This window comes from Miniopterus schreibersii, assembly GCF_964146895.1.
Source record: "Miniopterus schreibersii genome assembly, chromosome: 6".
Taxonomy (NCBI): domain Eukaryota; kingdom Metazoa; phylum Chordata; class Mammalia; order Chiroptera; family Miniopteridae; genus Miniopterus; species Miniopterus schreibersii.
In genome coordinates, this window is record NC_138107.1 from 80577065 (window position 1) to 80595709 (window position 18645).

The 18645-nt window shown below is 46.3% G+C and overlaps 1 protein-coding gene across 4 annotated transcripts in view; it reads left to right on the plus strand.

Moving 5' to 3' along the window:
* The window catches only part of SASH1 (SAM and SH3 domain containing 1), a 209502-nt gene that overhangs the window by 167133 nt on the left and 23724 nt on the right, over positions 1 to 18645 (plus strand). For 2 of the 4 annotated variants that reach the window (XM_081139979.1, XM_081139978.1), the window contains exons 9-11: positions 6509 to 6641; positions 11511 to 11857; positions 17822 to 17896. In XM_081139979.1, the coding sequence (XP_080996105.1) occupies positions 6509 to 6641; positions 11511 to 11857; positions 17822 to 17896 (555 nt within the window). Of the gene's footprint in view, positions 1 to 1637; positions 1707 to 6263; positions 6345 to 6508; positions 6642 to 11510; positions 11858 to 17821; positions 17897 to 18645 lie in introns of those variants that run through there. The other 2 variants (XM_081139980.1, XM_081139981.1) reach the window with 2 other exon arrangements.

Below are 18645 nucleotides of genomic sequence, written 5' to 3' on the forward strand. Positions count from 1 at the left end.
CCAAGTAGCCAATTCAACTAAGGACTTCTACAGACAGTTCTAAGGAATTTTAAGCATAATGTTGCATGCAGTGTGGTTACCAGTTTGGGTGAAGAAAGCCCACGTGGAGGTGGGCGGTGCAGGAGCAAAACCACGAAGCCTCGGGTTCTGCCTCTCCCATTTGCCGTCTGTACATCCAAGTACTTAGCACGGCGCCCGGGAATTGGGAGCGTGTGGTATAGATGGGTGTTGGAAGTACACATCGAGGCAGCACCGGACATACTTCACGGCACATGTGGGCCCTCAGATGGCAGTGGGGGACAGTAGCGTATGTGAAATCAGGATGTCAGTGAACCGATTTGTGAAATGGGGAACTAGGGCAGAACAGGGAAGGTGTGGCGAACCCTTGCGGGGAGAAATCACAGGAAATCCCACAGGGGGTAGGAGGAGACATTTCTGGGGCAGAAAGTTGGGGGAAGTGGGGGATTCTTGCTGAAGAGAGAGATGCCACAGGGACCCCCAAGGAAAGAGCAGGACAGGTGCCCAGGTAAAGGACAAGAGCTCTGGCGGGCCATGGCACAGCCTGGCACCTCCTCATGGTAAGCAGGAGTGTCTGTGTTGTGTGTTGTCCTTCCAAGAGAAGGGACCTTGCAAAACACCTAAGGAAAGACCCGCACAGTGAGAGAGGCACCTCCTACTGTGCATTGGCAGTGGGAATCTATGGCTTTCCCACCTGAATGAATTTGGCCCTGAAAATACAGACATGGCTGGCGAGCCCATGACATGGAAACATCATAGTAGTTTTCAGCCCCGTCTTGCTTAGATGATGTTCTGTTTAAGTAACAGCATATGCGCGTGTTGCTCCGCAGACACCCCTGGGAAAACTGAATGATCATCTCGTGACACGGTCCCCGTGCTCACATTTCTAGAATACAAGAGAACTCAGCTGCTCCGAAAGGATCGCTGAAACAATTGGGGAAGATCGGTTTTTAGAAGCGCCAGTGAATGGGGAAACCGTCTTACATGGACATGTGGTTAAAATAGAAAAAGGGGTCGGGAAAGAGGCAGCAAGAAAGTGACAACTCTAGGAGAAAAACCAAAATCATAAGTTTTAATTCCGTAATTTCAAAAATAGCCGTTGGAAGGTGTCTATTTTCAATCGCGACTACTCCCCTTGGGGGCTGTTGAGAATATCTGCAAAAGAGATCTTTTTGAGTCCAGTCACTTGTCCGGGTTGGTCCGTGTCCGGATTTGCTCAGATTCTCGCATGCTTTTTTCTTGCTCTGGAATTCCATAGACAGTAATTAAGGAACCGGAGGCCAGCGGGAGGTCAGGGCGCCTTCGTCAGTGAAAACAGGGATTGTTTGCCACGTACAACACTCCCTTTTTCCCTTGTGGTGAATAGAAGATTTGCTTAGAGCCGATGACTTATGCCTTTCTTACAAGTTATGCAGTTAGCAAGGAACTGGGGACTCGGCAAGCAAAAAGCGGCTAATTGAATCCAGTGTCCTCGCTTTTTTTTTCTTCCCCTTCGGATCCTTAACTGTGCCGGTGGAGCCTGTCTGATCATGTCACTCCAAAGGAGCGTGTTCCAGAGTTGCCTAATCCTCGCTTTGAGATCAGAGTTGACGGAACAAGAGTGAAGCGGCTCTCAGAGTGGGGAGGAGGGGGTGGGGGTGCCGGACGTGCTCAGAATTGCCCCTTAGGCCTGCTCAATGCCGAAGCCGGTAAGTTCGCTGGGTATGGTTCATGCACACGGGAGAATGCGCTTTCTGTCACTTCAGGGGAAAGTCCTGGATGGCTCCCGGATTGTACCCGGCTATGGTGCTTTTCTCTTTTCCTTTCAAATTTCTCTAGATTTGTTCTTTCCTTGTTTACTTCCCTACCTCCTAACTTCGAGCATTCTTTCCTAGCCTGCTCACCCCAAAATAAGGCATCTCTTTTGGAGGAGAAAAGTGAATATTATGTTGAGACTGCAGTGAGAATGCGAGGGGTTGAGTGCACAGGGGTTGGAGCCCAGTCGCCCGTTGGGGAGGACTTGACTTCAGACGGCGTTGCACATCGCTTTTCATAACGCCGCCACCCATCCGCTGCCTTCTCTTAACTGGAAGGTTAATGCCATTGATAAAGCCGACCTAGGAGTTGAAGCGGCTGTGTCTGCTTCCGCGCTGGGTTAACCGGGAATGGCCGTGTGAATGTTACAGGCGAATACATTTCCTGTTGCAGAATGCTTTTCAGAAATGCCTACGTATCTTACAGTGTTATGTGCTGGCTCCGGGGGGAGATAAGTCGACTTAGTGTGGCTGTTAATTGAGACTCCGCGAGGGGTGTTTGGAGCTGGAGAAGCCAGCTGAGTGTGTTTCTTCGGAAGGCTCAGTTGTAATTCTGTGCTCAGCGTGGTCTCAAGCTATCCCCAGAGGGTTCGAGTTGCTCCTTGCAAGTTCAGTTTAACCTACATGACAGCCCGTTGTCCTGTGCCCGCACCACTGTGCCATGCGGCTTTTGGAGAGCATTTGTTTGTCCCGTCGGAGTCACAAGAATTGTTGTTTCAGGGTCCAGTGAAGTATCTGTTGCCGACCTGCAATGACAGGCTTAAGTCAAACAGTGAGGGGACACTGAGTTTGCGCCAGTACAGAAATGTTTGTATCAACAGATGCTGTTAATTGCATTCCCTTTTCCCCCCCGATCACTTTTAATGTAGCTGCGTTATAAAAAGTCCTCCACGCTGGCTCCATGTCTTTCCTATTAGAACATTGCAGATGTGTCAAGATGCACATGTTCCAAAAGAAGCTGAGAAGGAAGGAGGCTCCACCCTCCCTCGCAAGCCAAACGGCCCCCTAGGTTCCTCATTCAGCGCCCTGGCAGGCAGGGGTGTACTATCTCTTTAAAGCAGCTATAGTTTTGTGCTTTGGCTTGGTCACTTTGTTATGGTTTAAAACTGTGGAGCCAGCTGTCTGCAATCTGATGTAATGTTGCCATGGAAACCAGAAATGAAACACTTGAGCATTCACCACAGAATTACTACATATAGCATTAGCCAAAGTAATTAAAAGTTGAGCCATATGGGCTTTCTGGTGGAAAAATCTGCAGTAGAGAGGCTGGAAATCAAATGTTTCTATTTACAATATTGTAATTCCACTTTCCCACATCCTTTGGTGGGGTAAATTAATTGCCTTTCTCTACGAAAGGTTTAGACGGGGGGGGGTTTTATGCAGATAATTGAATTTTCACCGTCTCATTTAGAAGGTGATCAAATTAAAGTTTATTTTAGTACTCTGTCCTGGGGTGGGACAGGGGAGGGGAGGAGAGACTATCTTGTGTTTGAATGTATATAAATATCTACATTTTTTTAAATGTAGTTTATTTAAAACCTGTCTTGTAATAGTTCTGAATTTATTTCTTGGATTCAATCATTCATTTTGTATACAGTGCATGTTTCCTTCATCTTCTACTGAGTTTCTCCAGGTGGGGGGATTTCTTAATTAAAAAACCCCAACAAATTAAATTCTCACCCCCCCCATATCCGGGGGGGTATATTTTCTGAATAAAAAGACACAGTATGTTATTGCCAACATTTGGGAAGTGGCACATGCTTCTTTAAGAGACATGAAATGAGGAATTTAAGCTTAAAAGAAATTGAAGATTAAAAGAAATGCATGCCTTTTACAGTCTTTATGTTAAAACAGCTGGAGAGAATTTTTTAAAGGCACATATTTCACAACTGTTTTTCCTCTGGACTCAGGAGGAAGTGAGAAGTCAACACCTCAATAAAAAACATCTTGGGATACATTGTTCAACTCCAGTAACTTCTAGGCTACTTAAGAGATTTTTTGTTTAAAAAAAAAGAAGTGTGTGTGTGTGTGTGTTTCCCCATTTTTCTTCATATAAATTGTGCTGCACCTATCTTGTCTAGTGTTCAAAACATGGTAATGCAAAGAAAGTTATTGGTTGCTATGACTTGTGATTTGTCAGAGGCAAACACTTCCAAAATCTTCATTTTTTTTTTTTTTTTAAGAAAAATAAGAATAACCATTAGTTTGACATTCTAAAGAGCTTCTGTTTCTCAAAAGTAGATGGACCATGTGAAAGCAATTAAATAAGTACCTGGAATATGTTCTTTTTTAGCACAGTGAATCTGGGCAGAGGAAACTAGGCCTGGAGGAGGGAGGTGGGGAGGGTTATTCCCTTTAAATCTCATGTCCTGGTTTAACTTTCTTGATTTCTCCCTGAAAATTCCCTCTGATGGCCCATTTGGATATATGATTTGTGTCTTTGTGGACTGAAGATTTTTGTATTGCTTCTTTCTAAATTCCATTTCTCTTTTTACCTGCCCCCTCCCCCCCCCCCACACACACACCACATCACAGCACCAGCAGCAATCCCCAAGCGAGGTATGAGGTATACATAGTGCATCAGTGGTTTTTATCGTCTAATGTAGCTTCCTAAATCTTGATTATAAACAACCTATGCTTATTTCATGTTCACTTCAGAATATTTTAATGCGGGCGTTATAGACACACAAACGTATTCTAAATGTACTTTGGTTTGTCCATTGCTATGTAGAGACTTTCTCTAATCTGATGTTGTTTATTCTTCTATTAGACTTGCCGGGCTTTTGAGATACGTCAAGAAGGCAGAATATTTTTCAGTGTTTATGTGTAATTCCATGCATTGTGGTTTTGCTCAGGTGCCGATTACCCAGAAGGAGGGTTAACCAAGTTCTCATTCCTCTGGTTGACCACTGCAACCGTTTCATTGCACATAACAATTCAGTCAAGTAAAAATGAAATTCAAACCAGACAATATCATTATAGAGTAGGAGTTATATTTATTTCACTGTAATTGTTTTACATTTTGAGTTTTAGGCCAAATGCAGTAAGCCTAATTGCCAACATGCAATGTAGCCTCCTCCCCCCATAACCTGGGGGTGCAATTTCTATTCTTGATCACCAGGTAACCTGCAGTTAACCTTAATTTTGAGGTGTGTATGCCACATTTGTTCTAGGAATTTTAGAGAAATTAAACATTGATATGATACTCTTCACAAAAGGGAAGCCTGAGAAATACGTGTTCAGTGACTTGTCCTTTATGTGCTGTAACCATTTAGTGGTGGACGATTTGCTTAGAGTCGTGCAGGGAGAAAGTACAGTGGCTCCACGCCGGGAGCTGCAGGAAAGAGGCCAGGATCTGGGTTGTATCTATCCCTTCCATTGAGCCAGAGTGCTGCAGAAATATTTGTAGACTCACGACATGCACCATTTTTATACCTAAGTAATTCACATAATCTCTACCCCGTTTCCTCTTGAACCGGTCTGTGCTCACTCTTGGATACCTATTTTATTGTCCATAAAGTTGCGATTAATGAGCGCATTTTTGGGGGGAGGTTTCCCTGTTAGACTCGTGCTCAGAGATGTGGTTTGTTTGTGTCCCGTGTTTTCAGTGGAGGCATTTCTCTCCCGGCTCCTTCAGTGAAGTAGGTTGCAGGAAATGAAGAGAAAGCTGTTGCCAGGATGTGCAGTCTTAGCTGGAGTTGCACCAGCTGCCTAGGGTGTGCCGCGCCTGCGCACTGCCGCCGGCCCAGCGCTCCCGGGAATGCCCGAGCCCGGCCGAGCAGCAGCCCATTTCGTTGGGAGACTTCTTTTGCCTTTTTTACATTTTGAACAGATAAAACAGAGGAAGCTGCGGATTGAATGTTGGAGCTGACTTGGAAGCGAAACCCTCATTTTGTTCACAAGGAAAGGATTGTTTTTTGCCCGGGCCACTGCTGCGGAGAGGTTTTTTTTCCTCTCTGTAATGTTGGATACTTGAGGGAAAACAGCTGGGCTGAGCATACTTGAATCGCTGCAAAGTGGAATGGGATGCTGGGGAATATGGACTGTAGTGTATGGCTGAAAAGGTCAGCTTTTTCCCTTGTCCCTCTCAGAGGAATGCAGGGTCTGTCCTCACGCTCGCCTGGTGAGCTCTTGGAAAGAGCTGGGAGAGGCCGAAGGGATGGCTGAGATGTGGCAGGCGGTCCTCCCGGGTGAGATAGAAGGCGGCTTTTTGCATCTCTGCCTTTTTCCTGCCCTGCTGCTTTTGATTTTCGGGGAGGACTGGAACAAGTCAACAGAATTTTGGTTTGGAGAAGTAGTTGGTGACCACGTTTAAACAGCAAGTCCTGATGGGCCAGACAGATGAGAGCCTGGCCCAAACCACAGCAGTGAAACTGGAATTACAGGGCCAGCCTTGGAGACAGAGTCCTGCGGAGTTCTCCTAAAAGGGGACCGGGAAGTAGCCGAGACAAAATGCACCACATGCCGGTCAAGGGCAAGGGTGTGTGTCGTGCTGCTTAGGACCTGAGTCTCCACTCGTTAGACCTTAAGATGGTAGGTGGAGCCTCAGGAACCTGTTGGGCACATTGGGTGGTGCCCCAGGTTCAGCCGCAGCACTGCCAAAGTGCATACTGGCCGTGAGACCGGGCTGCACCCGGCTGCACGAGTAAAGCTCTGGAGCAATTATCTGATTAACTTTTCTTTTGTTTCTTTGCCAGTCAAGAGAACAATCCGATGATGAGACTGAGGAGTCGGTGAAGTTTAAGAGGTTACACAAGCTGGTTAACTCCACTCGCAGAGTGAGAAAGAAACTAATCAGGGTGGAAGAAATGAAAAAGCCCAGCACTGAAGGTAAAAAAAAGCAAACTCCACCCTGTTTATCCCAAAGCAAATCATGTGGGGGCCGTTTTTCAGTAGAAAAAGAGTAGGATTTCAGGTGGAAAATGGATTGAATTCTGGCAGAGAGAGAATTGGGTCTGCATGTTACAGGGCAGCACTCAGCACGTTATGGGATGTAGGATCTGGTGTCCAGAATTTGGGGGGTTTGGTATTTTAACTACTAATGCAAAGATGGAACTGGCTCATATGTGAGAATGAAATCTTCTCAAGGCGTGGCTTAGCTTTAATTTTGAGTTTATACTATTTTATATAAACTTTATTTTATAACTTTCTCTTAGAATAAGTCTCTGCTCCAAAAGGACAGCGGTTGTTGCCCAGTGGCGTTAGTCGAAATTTGATATGCATTCGTCTCAAACAAACATCTGACAATTAAGGCACTTCATATCCTTTCGGATCTCTGAGGGATGACTTTTTCTTCCTGTAAACTGTCTCGAGTCTCAGTTCAAATGGGGCTCTAAGGACCTTCGTGCTAAGTGGATCTTTGAGAGCTCCATTGCTGGCTAAGCCGCTTGTCAGATGAAGCAATAATGTCAAAAGGGGTATGAGCCTGGATTTATTGGAAGGAATAGTTAACCTTTGAAGTGTAATTATGACAGTTTAAATCACAACCCGATCTGTCTCTCTTTTTGTTAGTAATGTGCATTTGCTGCACTTTATAAAATTCTTCCAAAAAGATAAAAGAATAAAATTTCCTGTTTGGGAGATAAGTGAATTGAAAAGTACATTGGAAAGAATGTTTTTGTTTTGTTTTGTTTTTAAAGCACATTGCTTGTTAAAATGTCACACCTATATTGTACAGAATTTCAAATTTTTAACATGTAGATTTAGAAAGTATCATTGTAGAGAGGGGTTTTTTTTATACATAAATAATCAAGCTGTTTTTTAATTTTAATTGGCTGTGATTATCAGTTTAAATCCCCTAGAAGAATATGGAAGGTAAAAGGGTTACTGTGGGAGAGAGGAGGTTAAACAGGAAAAGAAAGGAGGGGAGAGGGAGAGAGATCTGCTTTAGGGCCAGTTTCATAAACTTGAGTTGTATTTAATTCCTGGATTTCATTTGGATGTCTTTTTTGCATGGTGATTCTGTTTACTTTTGGATGCAATGCTGCTGTTATATTTGGATGTGTTAATACCTGTCTGCTAGTCATGGTTCTCACGGTATAGAAAGCAGCCTGGTTTCCTCTCGTTGTGGCAGCTCTTACTGAACTCACATGCACGGTGTCCGTCAGTGATATTAACTAGAACCACACGGAGTTGCTATCATTGACCCTGGGGAACATCACATTTTAAAACTTCATGTACACTTGACCAAATGAAACATCAGACATCACTAGATTGGTGGATCTTGTTCATAAGTGAGGTAAAATGAGAGGAGTAGTTAGTATTGGCCCCTTCATACATGATAGTCATGTGTGTTGAGGCAGCCTTCCCACTGGAATAGCATTTGTAAACACACAGAAATAGTCTGACTTCCATATTTATCTTAGAATAAATAATTCAGCCAACTCTGAGAGACATAGATGAAAAAGAGGAAAAACATACCAAAAGAGATAGCTCTGGGATAAAAAGTAATGACCCAGTGGACTTCTCTCTCTGAACTTGAATTCATCGGGGTATGAGAAGGTGTCTCGGATGATGGATTCAGTGAGCTGAGACCCAAGTGAGTTGGGGAGCTGGGATTGTTGGTATCACCAAGAGAGGCCCCAGGTGTGTGTGTGCAGCTCAGGGCATCTGCATCAGGCTATCCCCCAATACCCTGCTAAGCAAGAACTCCCTCCAACCCCTGTGTAATAGAACTCTCAGCGGTTCCTCATTGGCAAACGAAGTGGTACTTGTTACTTTGTCCCCTGCTTCTGCCAGCAGTTATGATTCACACTCCCAGTAACCCCTGCCCGCTGCCCCAGACCTTCAAAGTGGGATTCTTCCTGCAGCCTGGGCCAATACTGAGTTGTCTGAATATTTACTGAGGGCGTTCTGTATGCCAGGCACTTTCCTAAACATTTTAGATTTTATGTTCCTTGTACTATATCATCCTCAGAATAGACCCCAGAGGCAGGGCTGATATACCATGCTCACTTCACAAGTGAGGAAACTAAGACACCAAGAGGCGAAGTAACTTACTCAAGGTCACCCCACAGAGCAGCCAGCAGAAGACCCAGAATTAAATCCAGGCAGCCTGACTCTGCTACATCCTGGATGTCCATCTGCCCCCGTGTCTTCCCTTACCCCAGCTCGGGAGGCTTGGAAAAGCCTGGAGAGTTATAGTCCTTCACCCAGGTTCACCCTTGTAACTCAAGTTTCAAGTCCTTACCTGGGGCACGGATGACCAAAGTCAGTATTAAATTGTAAGCCAGGTCAGTGCCCTTCGCCTGCCCATTTCTGTGTCTTTCTCCTAGAGCTGAGACCCTGGAGCCCCCTTCCCTCATTGCTCCAGCTCATCTGCAGCCTGATAACGAATCACTCGCTCTTGTGCAGTGCTTTTCGGCGTATAGAGTACCTTCACCTATCTCTTTCTGTTTAATGCTATCCTCTCAATTACCCTTGCAGTAGGTATTACAAAGATAGGTATTATTTCCAGTGAGGAAACAGACTCCGAGACTCAAGGTCATGGCGATATTGAGTGGCGGATCCAGGGCTGGAATCCAGGGCATAAATCTGTGTTCTCGGCACTAAGTCATCCCGTACCCTATCCTGTCAGAGTCACCTTCCTTCTGTATTCTGATCTCAGCTGAATAAAATAGGTAAAGGTCAGTATATAAAGCATATCATGCCAAGTGATGATGGAGGGAGTGCTCTTGATTGTCTTTCTCCCAGTAGGATGGTTGTACTTTGAGGTCAGAGGAGAACAGGGGAGCAGGCAGTACTCTGAACCCCAGTAGCCCAGTCCTGACTGGGATCTCAGGGTCTGGGTGCTGCAGACAGAGAGCTCGTGCTATGCCAGGCCTGCCCTCGGCACAGGCTGTGCGGCCACTGTGGAAACATTTGCCACAGTCCCTCCAGACTCCCCACCAGATGCTGACTTCCCAAACCAGGGAACAGAGCTACATATGTCGTGGATATGTGTGCCCCAGCTGGTTCCAGCTCCAGTGTGACATTGAAGTATTGGAATCCCCGATGACAACCCTAAAGACAGAGCCCAGAAAATTTCCAGCCACTACCGAGTGCCAGGTCCTTCAAACAGTTATTCAACCCACCTGATTTTCCCAAGCCCCTGAGGACTGTGGGTAAATAAGGGCTTTGCACGCCTCCATGGACACCTGGGCTTCAGGTAAAGCCATGGTCTGTGGCTGGACTGCTTCTTCAGAGAAGTCTGCTGTTGGCTGCCTCAGCCTTCAGGCTGTGCCTCTCTTGGCCCTGGAGAGTAGACTGTCTAGAAGAGGTTGCCATTTTACTCCCGGCAACACAGGGGACCCTTGGTCTCCATACCTTATTAGTCAGATGTTCCTGCAACATCCTCAGGATATCTGAGGATGTTGAGTTCCCATCAGAAACCTAGACCCTAATTTTGAACCCTCCGGAAAGACCCAGGGAAAAATCTTGATTATGGAGAACTTTTGGCTGGACTTGGTTTTGACCCTCCCTTCCCAGCACCACCTCCTTGACATCAAAGTCAGTCTAGGGTTGTGCTTTTTTCTTTATATTTGTAACTAATTCCCATCAGTTGGAAAAGTAAGAAACTTCTGGAATTTTAAAGGACTGCCACCGGTCTACCCATCTTTTCCCCTCTCTGCAGTGAGCAGTCCTTTCCCTTTATCTCTGACTTTTAACCGCACACGGGCACCCTCGTTCCAGCTGGTATATTTAGTGCCATCCCTCTCTTCCAGGAAACTTTGTGTTTTTTCCCTCCTCACAGTTCAGCTGGTGGAAAGCTGCCGTGCTCAAAAGTTTCCTTATAATTAAAGGGACGCAGCCAGATAGGGTCACTACACCCACAGCTTGACCTACTTCTTTCCTCACATCTGTTCACATCACACACGCAGAAAAGAACTCGGTTTCCCTGCCAGCGAGCCCAGACCTTCGGCTGGGCCCCGGAGGGCTTGGCGCAGTACCTGGCCCTGGCCAGGGCTTCGGGAGCTGGGATCCTTGAGAGGCAGACGGGGGCTGCTCGTGTGCCCAGGCCCTTCAATGCCCCCGCTGCCGCCTGCAGGGCCTGAGCTGATGGGAAAATCTCGCTGGGAGCACCCACTTCCCCAGCTTGTGTTTGCCCGTCAGTTGCATTTGCAAAGCTCACCCCTTCGTGGTGTTTCCACGTCCAGACCCCCTTGGTGACTGACTCCCTTAAACAGCACATGGACCAGTAAAAAAAAAAAAAAAACACCCCCCAAAAAAAATCTCTGCCAGCCACGTGGCATTCATCACACTCGGGGTACAAAAGGCAGCCAGGCTCACCAGGAGGGCCCTTCAGAAGGGGAAAGATGCTGACTCCCAGCTCCTGAGCGTTGTCGCACTTCACCGGCGGGGGCGGCCCCTTGTCTCCTGAGGCTAAGTGCCGCCTTGTCCGCGACCAGCGTAGGTTTCCCGAATGACCTTGTTAATGGGGCTGCTCAGGTGTCTGCTCTACAAAGGTCTTTAAAGAAGGAGAAGGCGCATCCGACGCCTTCCAGCGCCGAGCCGGTGTGAACCATACGTTTGCACGGTTTCTTTTCTTTTTCGCGCGCCTTTACTTAAGCGGGAGCCGGGCTTATGGAGAGGGTGAGCGACACGGGGAGGGGCGCTGTGGCTCCCGCGTGGACCGGCGCGTTTCCCGCGGGGGCGGAGAAGGGCCCGGGCAGAGGCGAGGGTGTCGGGTGCCGCCCTGACGAGTGTGTTGGTCGCCCGCAGGCGCGGAGGAGCCCGTGTTCGAGAGCCCGCCCGGCCTGGACGAGCGGTCCGCCATGTACTCGGGCGTGCACAAGAAGCCCTTTCTGTTCGACGGCTCCCCGGAGAAGCCTCCGGAAGATGACTCGGACTCGTTCACCCCGTCGCCGTCCCCCAGCACCCCGGAAGCCTGGGGGGCCGGCCGGAAGTTGGTCAAAACCTTCAGCAAAGGAGAGAGCCGGGGCCTCATCAAGCCCCCCAAGAAGATGGGGACGTTCTTTTCCTACCCGGAGGAAGACAAGGCCCAGAAGGTGTCCCGCTCGCTGACGGAGGGCGAGATGAAGAAGAGCCTGGGGTCCGCGAGCCACGGGGTAAGTACGGACGGCGTTTGCTTCTATGACAGCCACCGCCGCAGGCACCACCTGCTCGTGTCGCTGGAGGAGGTGCAGAGCGTGCGGAGGCAGATCCGCCTCAAGAAGACCGACCCGCATCACTCCTGCTCGCGAGCCGGCCTCTGCCCGCGCCCCTCGCGGAAGGGCGTCCACAGCGCCACCTGCGACCTGCAGCTGCTGCGGCCGCGGCCCAAGGGGGGCGGGGCCGGCGGCGGCGGCGGCGGGGGCGCGCCCGGCCGGCGCGGGCGCGGGCGCGCGGCGCTCGGCGAGCTCAGCGTCACGTACGTGGTGGAGCGCAGCCTGTACAGCCACCTGAGCCTGACGCAGCTGGTGCGCCCGGCGGCCGACCGGAGCCTGAGCAAGGCCGAGAGGCAGGACCTGCGGCGCTGCCTGCTGGAGGAGGAGGAGGCGGCCAAGAGGAAGTGGGCCGCCACGCTCGACCGCTGTACTAAGCGGGTTCTCTTGAGAATCCACCAGAAGTCCGTGAGTCTCCCGAGGGCCAGCAGGGCGGCCTTGTCCTTTCCGTGAGGTGTCGTCAAGCATTATGGCCTCTCCCCCCCTCTCCCCCCCGTGGAGCCGGCGGCCTGCCCGAGCTCAGGGCCCCCGCGCCGCGCCCCCTTCCCGGGTGTCCTCTCTGGGGTGCACGCGGTTCCTTTTTCCCGAGCGCCAGCCGTGGACGCTGGGACGCTGGTCCCGAGAAGGGCCTTCGGGCCCCGGCGCGGGCGGGCTCGGCCGCCTCCCGGGGGCGCCGTCTCCGCTCCCAGCCGGCGCGGCGCTGGACCTCGACGCAGCTCCTTCTAAACAGAGGGTATTTTGCCCTTGAAAGAGAGGCTTATTGTTTCAGTTAATGAAAACAATAGGAGCCAGCTCATGGAAAGATTGCCATCATCCCAATCGCCAGCTGGGTGATTTGGAAACGTCGTTTCAAGTGTGATTTCTTTTTTATTGGTAGAAACAAATGGAAAATCCTTAAATCGAAAGGGGAAAAAAATTGGAGCTCTTTTCTTTTTAGTTAAGTCTCGTTGGTTTTTTTGTTTGTTTTTTAAATATATCTTTATTGATTTCAGAGAAAGGAAAGGAGAGGGAGAGAGAGAGATAGAAGCATCAATGATGATGGGCATGTGCCCTGACCGGGAATGGAACCCCGATCGCCTGGATCCCAGGTCGGAGCTCAACTGCTGAGCCACGCCCCGCTGGGCAAGTGCCACTATCTTTTTAATCAGAGGAACACATATTTTCAGATGTCCTCTCCACTGCTGCATTCTTCTCTACGTAGCAAAGGGATAAAAGGCTTATTTTCAAATAATAAAACATTTTTTTCAGTTTCATTTGCTGAATTGCTAGACTTCGTAAAATTTATTTTCAGGGCATGACTTATTTTGAACTTGCGAATATAGATTTTTTTTCGCCCCTGAAATTCCCACCCAACTTCTAGTTTGCGCAGGAGCCCGTGTAGAGTGGCACAGAGAGGAGGAGCTGTGGGCCCCCTGGCCCTGCTGTCCCTGGTGCCCTGCTTGATTCCCTCGGGACTGCTGGCTGCGGCCCCTTTTGAAGGTCTGAAGGAATAGACTATCTTGCAGCCTCTCCTGGGGGCTTTCTCCAAGGTTCCTTTAAATTCATAAGTAAGACGTTCTTCCCAGGTGATTACCCTGATTTAAACTCATTCAGTAAAGTTTTGCTTTTCTGGACATGGAGACTGATTGGCCAGTGCCATCCCTAAGGTGACCTCCTCTGTTCTAAAAAGATCCTTAGGTCCATCCTTAGCCCTTATGTTTTCCAAATATTCTCGCATGTGCTGACTTTCTTGCTAAGTCCGATTTTTCCATCTTTTCACTTTCCTATCACTCTTGCAACACTTTTAATACTATTAGTAGCAACTTTTCTTCGGGTTATTTCAAAAAATCACGGCAGCAGTTGGTGGTGGTTCTGTTTTGTTGTAAAAGAACAGAATCCTTTTTCTCATTCAGTTCTGACCCACAGATCTTTTGTAAAATACTTGTGGCTAACCAATCTTGATATCATTTACTTTTTACCTTTAGAAGTGTTCTGCCCAGTTTATGTGCCTCTCTGCCGTTGGACAGGACCTTGATAGAACAGATTCACCTCTCCTCTGTTAATTGATGACTCAGCTTCATGAGTTTTACTCATGTAATACTGAGAGTTTTTCCACATTGAGCACTTTGATTTTTTTGTTATTGTTAATCCTCACCCGAGGATATTTTTTCCATTGATTTTTTATTTTAGAGAGAGTGGAAGGGATGGGGAGAGACAGAGAGAGAAACATTGATGTGAAAGAGACACATCGATTGCCTCCCACACATGCCCTGACCATAGCCAGGGATTGAGCCTGAGACCAAGTTACGTGTCCTTGACCGGAATCGAACCCATGACCCTTTAGTCTGCGAGCCGACCCTCTAACCACTGAGCCAAACTGGCCAGGGCTAGCACTTTGATTTGTTCATGTGCCCCTCATATTGTTTTTTTTTTGTTTGTTTTATTAATATATCTTTATTGATTTCAGAGAGAGAAAGGGAGAGAGAGAGAGAGAGAAACATCAATGATGAGAGAGTCGTCATTGATCAACTGCCTCCTGCATGCCCCCGATTGGGGATTGAGCCCACAACCCGGCCATGTGCCCTAACTGGGAATCAAACCGCGATCTCCTGGATCCTAGATCAATGCTCACCTGCTAACCCACCCCCAGCTAGACCTCATACTGTTTATTACCAGATTGATGGTATAACTTTATCAAAACCTTTTTGTCCATAAGTTGTATTTCTAAGATTGGTGCTAATTAACATTGTGGGACAGTGATTGATTCTTCATTGACATTGAGTGTGGACATGTGAGCAATTTTTTTTCCCCTGTAAAGGTGGCACTGTGTAATCTCTATGCCAGGTGTCAGCCTGAGGCCGCACATTTTTAAGGTGCTACGAGCTTGAGGAAGTACTGGACAGTATTAATACTTGCTGAAATATGTGTTTGATGCTAAATTAGAAATTTGCACATACCTTTGAGTATAGTTGTACAATCAGGAACACAAAATTTCTAATTATTCAGAGAATATAAGGAAAAATAGTGTTAACCATCAGAAAGAGCTTTTTTTTTTTTTTAAGGGATTGAGACAATTTCTTTGCTTGGTTTACTTGAAAACTTTTTTCTTTTCTTTCTGTCATGTATCTCCATTTTATCCCAAAGTGCACAGTTTCCTTTAATCTTCAACCTTGATCTTTTTATCTTTCAAAAAATGCCATATTTGCTTGATGAAACCTCAGGGAAATGATAATGCTTTGTATTCACTGAAAGTGGTCACTCGTCTTGCTTTTTATTTGGTCATTCGGTTTTTGTTTGGTAAAACAGACATGCATGATATTTTGGAAGTTTGTCCAGTTTTAAAATTCAATCCTACCTCTCAAAAAAATATGTTTTCAGCTGCATGGCCATTCCATCGCCCGGCTCTCCTCATCCACAAGCATCTATCTGAAATGTTCTTGCAGTTATCTGTACATGAGAAGTGTGGACTTGAAAACCCCCATTTAGGCTTCATTTATGGAGACCGCCCAAGTAGAAGATTTCACTATTCCTTCTGAAATCTTTTCTCTGTTGGAGGGGTGGTGCTTTGAGAACTACTAGATATCACTGAAAAAGCAGAGATTAATTCAAGCAGTGTTCATTGTTCCATTCTCTGTTCTACAGTGATAAAGAAGAATCAGATATCTTAGTGTATCACTGGGAGAGGCTTTAGTTGGTGGTTCAAAAAACCACTCTTGAAGCTTTTTATTTTAGGAATAAAAGCATACCCAGGCATACGAAGATATAAATGAGCTTCTGATTTATTACAGTTATAGTTGCCCCATAAATTCCTTGTCAGTTATTTCATATGCATCAGAAATAACATGCTGGGCTCCAGCGTTGCAGTTGAAGCTGGAATTTAAAGCAGGGAAGTGCAGAAGCCATAAAATGATGAGGCATCTGGGTGCCATACTGTGCCTGTGCAGCCTTGAGCCACAGGAAAAGAGCTCCAATAAAATGATTGCCTTTGCAAAAATGAGAAAATCTATTTGGCATTATAAACTGGAAAGGGAAATGAATGTTAAAAATTAGCCTGGAAGAGGTATTTGGAACATTGCTCTCCAGGTGAGGGGATTTGGTGAGTGTTTTTGCATAAAGGGGTCTTTCTGTTTTTATAGAATAGATACAGGTCTAGTTAAGTTGATTATAAGGGAAGTCAGATTGTCCATTGATGTTTCATATAAAATCAGAATGATGTTTGCTGGATGTCATGTCTGTGGTAGATGATCTAAAACAGCAACAACGGCTGTGGTGAAGGACATTGGTTATGTCCTGTGTGTTGGAGATCCTGAAATGTCTCCGGTGACACCCTGCATCTCCTGGGCCTCCCTCCTGCCACAATTGGTGTCTCTCACTTTTTGACCCATTCCTGGAATGCTCTGGTTTTACAGTTGAAGCTCCTAGAATGTAAGTCCCAGAACGAAGCTCTAGTCCTTCATTTGCCTATTTAAAAGGTTGAGCCTAAACTTCAGTGTAACAATTTTTGGTACAAGCAATAGTTTTCAGTGTGGCCCTACTAAGAAGTAGTAGAAGAAACTAACACGTGTAGAGTGTCTGCTTTGTGCCAGGTAGTGTGCTAAAAGTACGCAAATAGGTGCTAAAGTAGTATTTTACAGAGGAAGAAACCAGAGCTCAGAGAGTTGAAGTATTTTACCTATGGTCACACAGCAGTAAGTGGCAGAACCAGGATTTGGATCCACACCTATGGGATTCCAGAAACCTAGGCATTTTTCTTCTGGATGTTTCTTCGTCAATTCACCTAATATATATCTAAAGTACATTTATTTTAAATAAGCGGTGTTTATAGTATACATTGTGCTGTGTGTTCACTTCCTCTATTTCCTAGCTGTTAAGTAGAGTTCTCTGAGAAAGATGATACAAATTATGGAACCCAAATCTGCTATTCAACTTTTATTAACAGTTGCTTAAAAAAAAAAATCAGTTATAACAAAAATTAGTGTGCTTTTAAGTTTCTCTTTTTTTCTTACAGATTTTTTTTTTTTTTGGTGTGGGGAGGGTCATGGAGAGAGATGGTACCTGAGTAGCTTTTGCTAGAAAAACAAAAGGGAATTCAAACCAAGTTTTGGAAATACAAAAATCATGGAAATATATGTAGCTCCATAAAGTTTGAAACCAACTAAAAGAACATGAAAGTTTTTATTCTTCATAACATCTGTGTTTTCCCTATTAAATTAGAGTGTGGTCAAAGACAGTCACTGAATCAACTCTTTTCTTTCTGGCAAATGTGGCATCTTCATTTCATACACTCTGAGCAAAGGGGTCATAATTAATGAACTTGGGCAGTTAGATGGGGACGTTTCCAGCATTTTTGGCTAGATCAGGAAAGCAGTGAGTGAGTAATCCTCTTGGCCTGATTGGACTACTGTAAACATAACCTAGTTTCCCCCTTCTTAGCAATTTAAAACTAAACAAAAGAGTCCGTTAGAAAAGCCCGCTGTCGGGCAGAGCCATAGGATTTCAGACCTGGGTTTCCAGACCCCTCTGAGCACAGGGATTCCCTCCTCATCACCACTGTATTCAGCTGCTGTGAAGGGGGCTGGGAGGGGAAGTCTGTTGCTAGGAGACAGGGAAACTTGGAGCAGTTAACACACGGATAGTTTTTTGTTGTATTTTTCTTAACCAGTTGGCTTTTGCATGTTTAGGGGATTCTGGACCCCTGGTGTAGGCACAGTTCCAGTGACAAATTCCCTTATAACATGAATCATGTATTTTTTTCCTCATCATTTCTCGTCCCGTGTGCATCCTGTAATGTATTTGTGATTCAGTGACGTCCTGCAGATGGGAAATGCGCTGGGTTGGGGCACTGCTGGCTGGCTCCTGCCTAACTGTCCCGCTCTCTCCTCTCCGCAGAGAACCTGCAGTTTTGGAGGATTTGACTTGACAAATCGTTCTCTGCACGTTAGCAGTAACAACTCTGACCCAACGGTGAGTATACACCAGCGGAAAAGCCAAAGGTTTGATTCAAGGGAAGTGGTCGACATAGCTTTGCATCTAGGCTCTGAGAATTGATATTGGGTAATCTTTTCCTTGGTGATCCTAAATCATATTAGAAAAGAAGCCCTATTTCAGCCATCTTTTAAAAAAAATTTGTAATTAATTTTTATTGAATTTATTGGGGTGACATTGGTTCATAAAATTATATAGGTTTCAAGTATAGTTCTATAATACATCATCTGTATGTTGTATGTGTGCTCACCTCCCCAAGTCAAGTGTTCTTCCATCACCATTTATCCCTCCCTTTACCCTAGTCTACCTCTCCCCACACTCCTTTCCTTCTGGTAATCACCAGACTATTGTCTGTATCTATGAGTTTGTTGTTGTTTTTTCTTTGTTTGTTAATCCCTTCGCCTTTTCCACCCAGCCCCCCAACCCACTTCCCTTAGAGACACTTTTCTCTTGCACGGAAATGAGCCACGACCACCTTTGGCCTCCATCTCTCTCCTTATAGTAGCACCATTCCTTCAGTGTCTGTGTTTCCAGTTTTCTCCAAGTCACAGATCCAGATGCGTATGGCCTCTTGGTCTCACGCTAGTTTTCGTTCACACTGGTTTTAAGTGCATATGACCACTACACAGAAGCAGTGCCACAGGATGGAGCCCTGTGATTTGCGTTCAAGAGCATTTGCCAGAATTTCTAAAAACCAATTTTATCATAGGCCAAGTACTTAGCTCCAT